The sequence below is a fragment of the Heloderma suspectum genome, chromosome 1 (assembly GCF_057233095.1).
Source record: "Heloderma suspectum isolate Gila_16-S chromosome 1, 16-S_ref, whole genome shotgun sequence".
NCBI classification, from domain to species: Eukaryota; Metazoa; Chordata; class Lepidosauria; order Squamata; family Helodermatidae; genus Heloderma; species Heloderma suspectum.
Window position 1 is genome coordinate 274,988,550 of NC_139458.1, and position 15,057 is coordinate 275,003,606.

The window sequence follows — 15,057 nt, forward strand, 5'->3', positions numbered from 1 at the left end:
TGGCCAAAATTGGATGCTCCACCTTGCACGAACATAAGCTTTCCACTAGTGCAAGGCCACCATTGATATGACCCATAGTTTGCAGCATTGAAATCCTCTCTCTGTTCTTCCCTTTGCCTTTTATTTTTCTGTCACTCTGCAATCCACCTTCCAGTGAGGTAGCTCAAAGTGCCCAATTGCACTGAAAAATTTCCCTTCCCAAGACATCTTTCCAGAACTGCGCTTTGGCTTCCTTCGAAAGGTGCATTGGAGGTTTCACATCATGGCTCTGTCAAAATCAACAAACCGAAATACAATGTCATTGTAAGCATGTATTGAAGGGGAAAGGAAAAGAAGCATACCTTTTTACCTCACTTTGGCCCCCTTCACACACATACAGCCATGTGGGAAGCCACGTGCTTCCCCAAAGTGCTATCACACCTTGCATTATGTGAGTGAATACTACAATGATGTGGGCAGGGCCACTCAAGTGGAAAACACCATCAGATCAATTCCACCCACTGGATTGTAGTATTTTTATACAGATGGCACCACAGAGAAATAGCTCCTATGTGATACAGTGTGCATGTGAAGGGACCAACATGGTGTGAGCATGACAGGATGGTTGAAGAGCTATTAATTGGTATCAAGTAAACTTGTCTGTATGTCCATACAAAGACAAAGCACCCTAGAATTAACTGAGGCTGTCATCATGCACTTGTCCTCAGTAAAGCTGGAGGGAGTTGATACTACTGTATTCAAAGATCAGTGCCAAATAAATGAACAGAAGCTTTGGTAAGGAACTGCCTATGCATTGCCAAGGAACGTGTTTAATTACTTTTTCTGGAAAGTGCTTCATGTATCAATATCAAAGCAAACAATGAAATGGGTTTCACAAAGACCTTTTCTAATTCAAAGAAAGAGCTGGGAAATGTTATAGCCCAATACCCAGAACACAAAAGTTAGCTCTTACAAAAAAGGGGAAGCCACAATGTATCTGTTTTCAAATTGATAACACACACACACACACACACACACACACACACACACACGGCTTTATACTAGACTGTATTTAAAACTTTTTCATGCACAGAAACTAAAACAAACATGTTCTAAAAACAATAAAAAGGTTTTCACAAAAAAAGCCTTGCATCTGAGTTTGTAAAAGGAGTAAAAACTAGGAGTCATATTTAAGTTTAAGTTGCAGGAATTCAGAATCAGTTTAAGAGTTTTGTAACACCACCACAACCCTATGTTCAATAGAGGTTATTCCCAGGCTGTATGTGTACAGAACTGCAGTCCAATTATTACAAAAGAGCAACAAAAGAAATCAGTTGCACAGGAGAAATACAGGAAAGTGCAGAAAAAGGTTTATTTTAAGAAAATAAAAAAGAAGGGGGAAAAATATTAAAGTCTGTTCTTATACCAATCCTTGTGATACATTTAATTTTGTAATATGCTAAAAAGTCAATAAGCAATATTTTTTAAACCTAGATACCCTTAAAGTTCCTGCAAAGAGCAAAGGGCTGGTTCACCCACTGTACCCACTGCCATATGTTTGCTGAATACGTGACAATCCACAGCACAGCACAAGAACTGATTCCATTGCAGTTAACTGCATTTCAGATGATGCCAACTTTTTCTGTGGTGTTTGAGCTGTAACGGTCGTTCCACTCATGCAGACATGGATGCTGCAACCATCTGACCATAAGCGGACATCTTACGGCCATAGCCAGACCCTAAAGGGGTATGAAGGCAAATACGCTCTCAAAGTAGGATCTACTTGCCAATGTGCTGCTACAAGGTGAAGGGATGTTAGGATGGCACTACAGGCAGATATGCTGCACATACCCACATTCAGATGTTGCTGGGAAAAACGTTTTTCAGCCTTTTTGCAATTCAGAAAATTAGAGAGGAACACATGGGGGGGGGGGATTGCCTTCCTAGACACTACATACTATTTAATTGCTGTAATACTGGAAAGGGGTGGGGAGTTCTGAGCGGCACAGCTAATGCCCTTTTGATGTACCCCGTTCCACCTTCAGTACAAACACTACCGACACAGTTCAAGGAAGCTGTACTGTGATGCAATGCAGACTCAGGTCAAAATGGCTCACTCTCTCCCCCACTTCCATTCCCAATCCCCATGAGAGGGTTCACTTGCAGGACAGCAATTAATGTTATAAAGGATTTAGAAAGAAATCAGTTATAAGAGGCTGGAAGTCTCTCCTTGAGAGAGCTAGGTAACAAAGTTGTCTTTACAACCACTTACAATATTTACTGCATGGACACATTAAACATTCCCCCACAGTAATCAGATTTCAACTCTTGACGTTAAAATTTCCAACTTAAAGCTCTGTTAGCTAAGCTTCAGAAACAGCTATTCAGTTTTTTAAAGATACACTGTCAAAAAATATTCTAATACATATCCTCAGATGCCACTGGAGGGTTACTGTAAAATTAGTAGGGCAGCCAAGCTTAGCGTCTCTCAAAGTCCTGGACTTTGTATAGGATCAGTTATTGCTGATAGAATTTATTTCAGTTGAAAGCTAAAGCTGCACCATTCAATTTCAATTCTGTATAATATACTTTTGGGGAAGACTAAATTATTTCCTACCAAGTTTTTGAAGAGTGCCGTCAACTCCTTTGTAAATACAGCAAATTTTAAAAACGCAGTTCCTAAATCTGGATCATCCCTACAGACGCAGTTTCCTCCAAATTTCTCCAAAGCTTGAGTGTACTGTTCTTCATTTTCCACATGAGCTTCAAAGAGAAAAATTCTATGTTAATTCCAATAACTAGCAATAGAGTCCCCACTGAAGTAAAAGGCGCTCCTCCTTACAATTATTTTACAAGTGCAATTGAATACATTCATTTAAAAAATTATATATTTAAAACAATTTCAAACATTCAAAGGTATATGCTATATGAAGAGTGAGCATCTTGTGGTTCCCCCAGATGTTCTTGGCCGACAACTCCCATCATTCCTCATCACTGGCTATGCTGATGGGACTGGCTATGCTGATGCAACTGATGGGAGTTGCAGTCCAACAACAACTGGAGGACCACAACTTGCCTACCACTGTGCTAAACAGTGAACAATGCATAATAGAGAAAAGGAAGACAATAATCTTATCTGAAACAGAGAAAAATAAGAGCATTAAGATATCATAATATGCATGAATAACCTAAATAGGTTTCAACTGAACAACTCACTATATGTGTGTGTGTGTGTATGTGTGTGTATGCGTGTGCGCACACCCAACCACTATTCCTTAGCTTCTTGTAAATCTAATAGTTTAATTTTAAACAATCTTCCTCTCAATTACTTTCACATTTACAAATTAAACAAATACTGGTTACTTTACAATTACTAGATTACACATTTCCAAAAGCTTTTAAAAAATTGGTTGATTATATACTTTTCAGAACAAGATGAGTGCCTTGGTTCAGTTTAAAAAAAAAAAATACAGGTCTGGGAAATGCTCCTCTCTTCACGAATATATCCAGCACTCTCCCACCCTCATACCCTATCAACAAAAGCTTCCCCATTCATTTCAATGGGAACTGTCACTTCACACCAAAATGAACAAAGAAGCTTGCATGCATAAGTACTTCAATGTGCATTCCAGGCATATTGTTCAGGGTCAAGAGCATCAAGACAGACGTTACATGACAAAGGTAAATAAGTATAGAACATACCAAAGAGATAAAATACAGAAAAAGAAACACAAACCACACAAGGATATAAGTAATGCCAGCCTCAAAACAGTTAGAATCCTTGGAGACACATTACACTATACAGTGGTATACTTCCATAATCCTAAGGAAGTTAACTTTTTCTGAGGAAATGGCCGCCAAAAATACATATAACAATTTGTTACTCACTCTATAATTGTCTTACAATTAACAAACACCCCATACAAGACATTGCTGGGTTTATTCATGTTCTCATTTCATTGGTGTGCAAGTATGTTAAAGTAGCATTCTTCTTGCTAAACCTATTTATCTAGTGTGCTTAACCAGGCTGTTTTTATTTTGGAGAAAAAGCAGCAGTGGGGCCCTGATCTGGAATGTGCTTCAGATCTGGATTGGGCCCCATGCCAGTTTTCTCCTGATAATCACCCTCTACCTGGCTGCTATTTCCACCCAAATCTGCTATCCCCCCCCCCCAATAAATGCTGTCAGGTTAAACAACACTTGTTGAAACATATCACATGTAGTTTGGCCCCAAGAAGATCAATTCGATTTATACAGGCTCAATCCAGATAATCCTTGCGATGATCAAGAACATGCCATTGGCTCATGTACCGATTACCTCGTCTGCCCATCTCACAAGCCAGTTCCCACATCCAATATCTGGTTTCTTCTAACCTGGATTTGCCACAGCGTCCAAGCTGAGGAAAACTATGGTTAGCGCTTGCTTCCAAACCATGATTCAAAACCATGGTTTGAAGTAGATTCCAAAGGAGAGTTTGGAGATAATCCTGGTTAGGCCTAACTATAACTTGACATCATAGAAAACTCTGGTAAGAAGAAACCTAGAAATGGATAAGAGAATTGACACAGAAGATAGAAGGAGGGAGTGCACAAACCCATGGCATGTCCCTGACCATCCAAAACCATGGCTTGGCGGACTGAAATATCAGGACTGCACAGACTTGTCCTGTTCTCCTGGATGGGTTTCAGTTGGTACAGCTCAAAGACGTTAACAAAGTCCTTGGGCAGGTTCGTGCAACCACTTCCATACTGGATCCTTTCCCCTCTTGGCTGATAAAAACCAGTAGGGAAGGAACAGCTGGCTGGGCCAGGGAGGTGATTAACGCCTCCTTGCGAGAGGCAGTGGTTCCGGGCCACCTCAAAGAGGCAGTAGTGAGACCACTCCTAAAGAAATCCTTCCTGGACCCAGAAAATCTTAGTAATTTTAGGCCAGTGCCAAATGTTCCTTTCCTGGGCAAGGTTCTTGAGTGGGTGGTTACCAACCATCTCCAGACACTCTTGGATGAGACCAATTATCTAGATCCATTTCAGTTGGGGTTCAGGCCAGGTTTTGGCACGGAAACAGCCTTGGTCGCCCTGTATGATGACCTATGTCAGGAGAGAGACAGGAGGAGTGTGACCTTGTTGATTCTCCTTGATCTCTCAGCAGCTTTCGATACCATTGACCATGGTATCCTTCTGGAATGATTGACCTGGGAGCGGGAGGCACTGCATTGCAGTGATTTTGCTCCTACTTGGATGTTCGGCTCCAGAAGGTGGTGCTTAGGGAATATTGCTTGGCCCTGTGGATTCTCCAGTATGGGGTTCCACAGAGGTCAGTTCTGTCCCCCATTCTATTTAACATCTACATGAAACCGTTGAGTACAGCCGTCTGGAGTTTTGGAGTATGTTGTCATCAGTATGTTGATGACACACAGCTCTATTTCTCCTTTTCATCTTCTTCAGGTGAGGCTGTGGATGTGCTGAATCAGTGACTGGCTGCGACAATGGACTGGATGAGGGCTAATAAACTGAAGCTCAGTCCAGACAAGACTGAGATGCTGTTGGTGGGTGGTTCTTCTGACTGGATGGAGGGTGCTCAACCTGTTCTCCCCCTGAAGGAGCAGGTTGCACTCCCCCGAAGAAGCAGGTTCATGGCTTGGGGGTTCTCCTTGAGCCATCTTTGTCACTTAAGGTTCAGGTGGCCTCAGTGGCATGGAGTGCCTTTTACCAACTTCGGTTGGTGGCCCAGCTACGCCCCTATCTGGACAGGGATAACCTGGCTTCAGTTGTCTATGCTCTGATAATCTCTAAATTAGATTACTGCAATGCACTCTACGTGGGGCTGCCTTTGAAGATGGCTCAGAAGCTGCAGCTCATGCAAAATGCGGCAGCCAGAGTGATAACGTGGACCAGAAGGTCTGAACATATAAGACCGACTCTGGCCCATTTGCACTGGCTGCCTGTATGTTTCCAAGCCCGATTCAAGGTGCTGGTTTTAACCTAAAAAGCCTTGGGACCACAATACCTGATGGAGCACCTCTCCCGACATGAACCTAACCGCATACTATGCTCAACATCTAAGGCCCTCCTCCGGCTGCCTACACCGAGGGAAGCTCGTAAGACAGCAACAAGGGAGAGGGCCTTCTCGGTGGTGGCCCCCAAATTCTGGAATGATCTCCCCGACGAGGCCCACCTGGTGCCAACATTGTCATCTTTTCAGTGCCAGGTTAAGACCTTTCTCTTCTCCCAGGCATTCGGCAGCATATGGTAAGTTTTAATCGATCCTGGAATCTCTTATGGTTATGGTTGTTTGCTTTTGAGATTGTTTGTTTGAAGTTGTTTTAGATATGTGTTTCTTTTGTGTATATTGTCTGTTCATGTGTTTTTTTATGTAAATGGTTGTTAATCTCTGTATGTTGTATTTTTAATGTTTTTAATCTTTGTAAGCCGCCCAGAGAGTGTCAGCTATTGGGCGGTATAGAAATGTGAAGAAGGAGGAGGAGGAGGAGGAGGAGGATCTGAACTGGACCACAGGCTCAGGCCACCGGCATGTCTAGGTCAATGCTTTCTACTCTCTCTAGAAGAGGCTTCCCAAGGTGTCTGGCATTGCTGCTCGCTGCTGCCCTTTAACTTGAGGGTGGACTACCTGTTAGGTCAGAAAATATGGGTTCCCAAACCCATATTTGCCAAGACAATGTAAGGGTGAGAGAAAGGGGTGCTTAACCTTTCCCATGCCTGCAGACTCTCTCTTCAAGTACCCCTTGGCCACTTTTCCTCACTCGGACTTATTGCTGGGTTCGAGGCTGGAAGGGACATTTGCACAGGAGAATCAAGGGCTAGGGGAAGGGGGAAGCTTCCTTCTTCCATCTGCTAATACATCCCGACCCACACAAACACCCCCTCTATTCACACATCCACATTAGGATCACAAGGCAAATGAGGAGTTGCCAACCTTATGTTTGCCTCATAGTACAGTGTTTCTTAAACCTTTTGAACTTGGAACCCCATTCTAAGCTTAGCTTGCTCTAGCCTCTGATCCCCCAGCCCAGCAGCAGCCACCTCTTCAGCAGGGAAGCCTGAAGAAACCTTGCACATAACTATACATATGCTGCATGTGTAAGGATGTGTGGACTGGGGCACTCATATGTCGATAGCATTAGAAGAAGACTGGAACAGGGCTTCTTAAGATTCCTTTGCTAAACCAGCCATCCAGGGGAGGGGACAGGATGGGGAGCCACTGCTCTGGCCAAAAGCCCCCACTACTGGCACAGGACATTAGGTGGCTCCCATGTTAAGCCTGGGAGAACAATGCCGCCCGGCTCTGCTTGCTGCAGGATATTCTCCTGCTTTGGAACTGTGCAGAACCCCTCCTTCGTAGTTCTGGCCTCAGATGCAAAGAACTGACCCTGAGACCTTCTGGAGGCAAAGCACGTGCTCCGCTACTGGGCTATGACACTGTGCTAACTACCCAGGCTTGGCACACCGATCAATTGACCAGTCAAATACTGCCAAGTGGCTGCCTATTATTTGACCACAATCAAGATACTGCCAAATATTCCCTAAGGCCAAGAATGCCACTCTGCTGGCAGAAGCTTACCTTTTAGATTTCACTGTGGTGTCACTTGTTGGCAAGAGCAAGGACTTCTTGCCCCCTAGTCCTGCAGCATCCCAGGGCAAACCTAACCATATAGCAGAGATTTTCCTACTGGCCACCTGGTATGAGAGCCAGAATCTCCAACCAGGAACAAAAAGCTTATAGAAACTAATGATGACATTATAATAATTCTTTACCATTTTTTAAAAAAGTTTGTTTCATTGTTCTTCTTTCACTGTATCAGTTAATAGATTTGTTGTTATTGTAATTATTGTTGATGATGCCAGTCTCTTTTTTTTGTTGTTCTAATAAAGTTATTACTTTAAAAGTGCTTGATGATTTTTGGGAAGTATTTGACCAGTATTTGACTAGCCAAATATCTGAATCTTTTTTGACCAGCCAAATGCCCAACCCTAGTTCTATCCTGCAGCTACAGCAAGTGTAGCACTTCCCCTGTGGGCTTCAGGAACCCCAGCATCAATTGAATGGGGTTCCCCAGCATCATTTGAATCCCAGCATCACCTTCATATGGGTCACCAGGCTGTGGTACTGCACTCAGAAGGTAGAAGGAACTATATGGAAGGATAATTTCTAAGTTAGAATAAAAAAAATAATTCTATTAATTAATTCCCTAAGTTTGGGAAGTTCACAAAACATTGGCTCAACTTTATGCCTGTGATGCAAAATTATTGCCTACAAATGTATCTGCAAAAGTCCAATACACATATAACATTAGCTCCTGGCAAACCATGGTTTCCAAATTGGAACCCAGCCTTGTGACCACACCCTGTCCTGGTTCATGCATACTGCTTAATGATGGCTTAGTGTTACATTAATGAGGCACTCTACCTCCCCTCTCCTCCTCCAGGACAGCCATGAGCTGAAGATTAGAAGCTTTTGCTTCAGTTTTCAATTAACTGCTGTTTTCAATTATCCAACCTTAAACTGTGGGTAATCTTAACTATGGTTTAGGGCAGCAAGCCAAGTTCATAAACCACAGTTTGAAGCTGCTTGTTTCCCTAAACCAAAGTTGAGATTAACTACAGTTTGTCTGGGTTTGGACATAACACTGAACTGTGATTAGTTAAAAACGCAAGCGAAAACGTCCAGTTTACCTCCTTGCAGCTGTGCTGGAGAAGGAGAGGGGATGGGGCAGCTGACAAACCCAAGGTTCATTCATTTAACACAAAACCATACTTTAGTGTTACATCTGAGCAAAGCCACTCCCCCTCCCTCCAGAGCCATTTCTCTCTTCCTTCCTGGTGTTAACCACATGTGTACCAGCGCAGAAACATCAGTTGCAAACCCACATCAAACCATATTTTTCAATATCTGGTTTATGAGAGAAACTTGGATTCTGTTAAGCATATCTCATGTCAGTTCATACGCAACAAGAAACCATCATTAACACTGGGAAGAGATAATGCTTTAGAACAGCGGTCCCCAACCTTTTTAGCGCCAGGGACCAGTCCAATTTTTCCACGCACCAGGGATGGGGTTTCCATTGGCGAACTTCCGGCCACTGGGACGCAAATGGTGTCCGCTTCGTGGATGCCATTTGCATCCCTATTCTTTGCAGTAATTGGCTACGTAAAGATTTACATAGCCTATTACTTGTAGAACAGGGACGCAAATGGCGTCTGCATAGTGGACGCGATTTGCGTCCCAGCGGCCGGAAGTCCGCCAGCGGCCAGAGCCGGCGAGAATTCCAGGGGGGGGGGAGACGGATTGCCTCCCCCCCCCGCGGACCCAAGGTGAGGGGGTTTCGCACACCCCTGCGGCCCGGTTGGTGACAGGCCATGGACCAGTACCGGTCCATGGCCCGGCCGTTGGAGACCCCTGCTTTAGAAAGAGGAAGGGGGAGCAAGTGCTCATTCACAAGCTCCCAGTTCACCAACTAGGATGGGGGAGATATGAGAGAGTCAGCCTTATAATTGCACCAGGCATAATAATGCGTATAACACTTTCTCATATATTTCCAATAAATGCTCAAGAATGCTTCAATATTCAAATACATGGTTTATATAGAAATGCTTCTATATTACAATACATGGTTTTTAGCAATACAGGCCATCAGTAAGTAGACAATACATACCCAAACCAGAAATATTTATGGCTTTTACAGATTTCTTCATTTTATAAAGAACAGTTCGGTCAACATCCAGTGCCTAAAAATGAAACAAGAGTGCTCAGGTCATATTTAATATTTATAAATCGTAAGTAAGCTCATTTAAACTGATAAAAGGAAAACATGAAAAAAATCTACAAAATGATATATTGGGCAACAGTATTTGTTTTTAAATAAAATATAGACTTTTCATTAGAGGATCTCTACATTAGTTTCTATTCTCTTCAGGAAAAAAGAATTTTTATACAGTAACCTGAGTGCTGTCACCCCCACAGCAGATATTTAAAAATTCTTAATGTTGGATTAATAGCCCCAACATCAACAGTACCATTGGTATTCCTACAATACTGAACCTAATGCTGACATTTCCAGTAAAACCTGGATTTCCATGCTGCTGATGTAGCAAATCAGGCCACTGTATTAAGAGCGGCATTAACAACAGACTTTGATTTGGCCTTGTACAGTTGTTTACTTTTTTTATTAGCATACCTGACCATATTAACTTGCTGCCTGCTGTGATCCAGCTAGGCAGACACATCGTTCAACCATGCCCTGTTTTTCAACAAGGCATTGAAATTATATTCATGAGCTTCCAAGAGCATCATAAACACACTCTCAAGGAAATGAAAAGATGCTGTAATGATATTGCCTCTAAGCATGAATAGTAATATAAGAGAAGCCTACAACAGCTGTAGAGAGCAAAGCAAAAGCACATTCTAATTGTAAGAAGCAAATGAGCAGTCAAATCAGTATTTTAATTATTAAAACAGAGACAATTTTTAATCTGGTCTGGAAAGCTGGCAACCTATATCCACAACACACCACAAACCATCCCAGTGTTGTGTCCACAGAGGTTGTTTTGTATGTGACAGGGAACTCCCTCCAAGTGAGATGAAGTGTCTTTTAAAGTAACCAATATCTGCAGCTTAGGCACTTGGTTTTCTTCATCCCCTACTCAAAGTAATCTTTGAAAAGCTGAGTTGCTTGGTGAAATATATTTTATATATTATTAGTGAACCCCGTAACTGCTATCTTGTGTGACTTCAAATCTTTAAATATAAACCTTATCTCAAAAAGAAAATGCTTGCAACAATATGACTGTTTTGACTACACCTCAAAAAACCACCACACATAGTGACTGTGTACATTCACACTATTATCACAAAACTCAAAATATGGTGGAAAATATCGTAATTGTGCACTTGCTCAATTGCACAGGATTCAATATAAAAACAACCCAGCAATGACACTCTACATATACTCTCATACATTGACAATATAGAACATCCTTGTAACTACGTGTCAAACTGCCATGAGTGACAATACTATACATGTTTTGTTCTTCCCAGGATGCATTACACATTTAAATCATGCTGAATCCCTGCTGGGTCTGTATTTCTGTATACTGAATAATTAACTCATTACAAAACAAAATGAAGCCATGTTTACAAGGCAACTTTGTAAAATATGCTCTGAATTTCCCTTTGTGTGTTTTCAACTTTAAAAAACAAATTAAAACAATTAAATGAAGACCCAGGATAGGTTTTTTTGTAGTGATTTCAGTGGAATACTTTCTTTTGTGGCACTGGGGTAATTGAGTAGTGAATAAGGCTTTTAAATGTCTTAATGGGGCTTGCTTTTTGTGTTTCTCTGGTCTTGTGTGAAGAGCATTCCCCTTTAGTACTTCCTGTGGCCTTGTCTCCCCTTCAGCACCTGCAAATCAATTTCAGGAAAGCTCATGCATTTCATCCTCAGGTTTACTTCTGAAAGCATATGGATGCTTTTTTTTTCCTCTAACAAAAGTATGCCAAAATGCTTTCAGTTTCCATCTCCTTCACTATTCTCTTACTGTCTTTTTTGCTCTCTAGCAAGCATCAGGAACAATGATACTTAAAATGGCTTCTGACATTACCCCTTCTGGAACAGTCATGTTCACTAATGTACCATGCCCCACCAGGTCTTTTAAACTGGAAGGAAAATAGCTACATACCTGGATAGCATCTGATGAAGTGAACAGCAGTCCATGAAAGCTTAGGCCATAATGCATTTGTTAGTTTTAAGATGCCACAATATTCTTCGTTGTTTTTTTGCTACCACAGACTAACACAGCTACCTGGCATCTTTCCCATTGATTTTTGCTATTCTGAATGCTCAAATATCAGATCACGCTTTACTGCTTGTTACAGCATCTGGGTTGTTTTATCATAACACAATTATGTCATTGACAGTTGACAGGTCGGTGGGGAAAGTGTACCAGATCGTCACTTAGCAAGGTGATCCCCAGAGTTTTAAGTGTTGCACTGACCCTTGGGGGTCTCCCCTTCCATTGCACTTCCCCAACTCTCCAGCAAGTGGTTTTAAGGGTGATCTAAAGTCCACCCCTTTTCATGACTCCTGTGTTACTGTGACTGGGAGCTACAAAAAGAGGGTGGACCCTAGATCACCCTTAAAACGACCTGCTGGAGAATTGGGGAGGTATGCAGTGCAAGGGGGGACCCCAAGGGTCAGTTCCACACTTCAAAACGTGAGGATAACTTTGCTAAGGAGCCAATCCAGTCCCCTTACCCACCCCAACCTGTCAAATTTCAACAGCTGTCAAATTAGCCTATATGCATTCCCTTCTTGTCAATTACCTTGTCTGTTTCCTAGTACACTATTGCCTTGGACAGCTGAAAGGTACAAGGCAATAGACAAGGCAATAAGTGCACACTTTTGCAACTGCAAAAAATCAGGGAAAAATAATAATAAAAATAATGAAATTCCAGGGGCTGAATGAATACACACACACGGCTCCATTTGCTCAAATGGTGGGCCCCTGTTTTTGTTTTTTTAGGGGGTGGTGAACAAGTGACTGCCTCTCCAAAGTGCCATTTGGGCATTGTTGCAGGGGCAGTCACTGGCAAGGGAGGCTTGAGGCGGCATAGGCGGGCACAACTGCCAAGGGTGGCAGGGGGGTTTGCTGCTCTAGCCAAGCGGCTCAGTCACTGCTTCCTGCAACCTATGATGGGTTGGCTGTCCCAGGTTCAGATGACACGTCAACCCATCATAGGTAGAACAACTTCTAGAACAAGCCATGGGTTGTCAGGGTGGCTTGCTGCCCACAAACAAGCCACCCTGTGGGAAGCAGTGTGGGTTCAGATGACATGTGTCACCCACAATGGGTTGTTGTGTCGTGCAACCCCAGTGTGTGTGTCTTTAAGACAGCATATTGTTTAATATAGCAGGTGATTAACACAGACGCAATCGTTCTTAAATTAGTGGTTTAAAACAAGCAAGGTTAAATCCAGTGCAATGATCAGTGGTGGACAAACTTTCTTGGCTTGATTTGGAATTGGGCACAGCAAACCAACCTATTCCACAGGCCCCCCACCCCCAATCAGCATCCCAGGTGCCTGGAACCTGGAAAAGGTAGTTTTCCAGAGCAGCTGAGTCCTTAGTATGGATATCAAATGCCTTGGAAACTAAATATCCCAGGGCTTCCTGAAGCTAAGACACTGCTGAGCATGCTCACAACAGCAACCCAGACACAAGGAGTCACATACTGGGACATGAAGGGATATCAGACATCCTGAAAATTACTGATGACTTAAGGGTCCCGGAAAACCTCATTTTCCTGATTCCCTGTTACTCAGAATGTTGCTGTTGTAGCATTCAAGGCACCAGAAGAGACAGAGGTGCTTGGTTACATGCTGAGCTGCAAAAGAACGTCTGGGGAAAATGTAATGTAATCTAGCCAAGCACTATGAGCTAGATGAATTCCAAATCCAAGCCAGTAAGTTTGAACTTTGGTACCATCACTATTTACATTGCACAAAAAGGAGTATTCATCATCTGACTCAAAGTCCCAATAAGTATAAAATGTTCTACCAACACCTGATGAAGGAAAGATTAATAGTATGTGGCACTGTGGACTATCCATCCATGACTAAGATGCTTCTCAGAATTTGTCCCTTAGATTTTTCCACCCTCTGTTTATGAGTAAAATTTTAACTCTTCAAAATCTTTAAATTTCCTAGGTGGGTTACAAGTTTGTTATACTGAACAGTCACTTTATTTTCTTTTTTTAATATAAGAAATGTAAAAGTTTCTCCATTCTGAGAGTACACTCTTTAAAAACATATACTCACAAGGAAAATTGCTCCCCTGAGCTTTTCTCTCCTCTTGTCATGCAGTGTATAACTTACACCCCAGAAAAACAGACCACGACAATGAATCACAACATTGTACTATTTCTTTCAATGATTAATTTGACACAATTTTTACAACGGCCAAAGTAACCATTTGTGCTGCATATTCGGGGCTTTACATCTGTGAGACATTTCAGAAAATCCAGAAACTAAGCTTTACAGATTGGCACAGGTACAGCCATTTATTTTTAGCTGCCAATTAAGTGACAACATTTCAGGTTGATGGTGCTCCTGTAAGCAGTTCTGGTTAATTAGCCATAATTAGAAGTTATAGTCTCCACAGCAACCTTAGCACTGGCACACACTACAAATATATTTTAAGTTATAAATTGAGCAGGGTATTCCAAGTGTAAAGGCCTTGAAACTCTTAACTGAGAAGGAGTAAGCGTAACTTAAAAACTATGAACTGATCATTTCAGACAGAGATTTAGGCTGCAATGCTATACACACTTGTCTGGAAATAATTCCCATTGAACTCAATAGGACTTACTTCTGAGTAGATGTGTGTAAGACTGCAATATCAGTTATTTTGAATATGCCAAATTCATTCTTCACCTCTCAGCTTCTTAGTCCATAGCATTCTTATTCCCCTGTATACACATTTCCTGGATTTGGCCCCCACAGTATGTTTTTCTCCACTTTGTCTCCCCAGATCGCAGTCTCACTGCAGTACAAATCCTTTCTTATTCCTAGTATCCATGATAGTTTTTTTCCTCTGCCAATTCCTGTAGCAGCTGTGCTCCCCATCAACACTCTAAGGAGCAATGTAGGTGACCACAGTAATCTGGTTGCCATTTCCACATGGTCAGGCCACAAGCTAAAGCAGTAACATCTGTAACCAGAATCATGTAATTATCTCTTGCCACTCAGGGATGGACAGTGCTGGGGGGGGGGGGGGGATCTGCCTGACCTGCAAGATTCCTAGTTACAAACTTTGTTGCTGGGACCTGACACACAGAAGTAGCAATCACACCAGAGCAGAGCAGACTTGAGACTGACCCTCTTTCTTCAGTAAGTCAAACATTCATAAACAGTGTAGCATCATGGCAGTTCAGCAGTGGTATAAGTTGTGGTGGAAGCTTGCAAGCTGCAGGCAGGCAGTTTTTAGCCAATCTTAACAGTGTTTTGGTGCAATACTACAGCACCACGTATTCACTAATAGTGCAATCCTATACATGTCCACTCAG

The 15,057-nt window shown here is 42.3% G+C and overlaps 1 protein-coding gene across 4 annotated transcripts in view; it reads right to left on the reverse strand.

The window, feature by feature from the left end:
- ASAP2 (ArfGAP with SH3 domain, ankyrin repeat and PH domain 2) overlaps positions 1-15,057 on the reverse strand; it is a 118,777-nt gene that overhangs the window by 78,801 nt on the left and 24,919 nt on the right. For all 4 annotated transcript variants that reach the window (XM_084826676.1, XM_084826674.1, XM_084826675.1 and 1 more), the window contains exons 2-3: positions 9,651-9,723; positions 2,597-2,742 (exon numbers count right to left, since the gene is read on the reverse strand). In XM_084826676.1, coding sequence (XP_084682802.1) covers positions 2,597-2,742; positions 9,651-9,723 — 219 coding nt within the window. The remainder of the gene's footprint in view (positions 1-2,596; positions 2,743-9,650; positions 9,724-15,057) is intronic.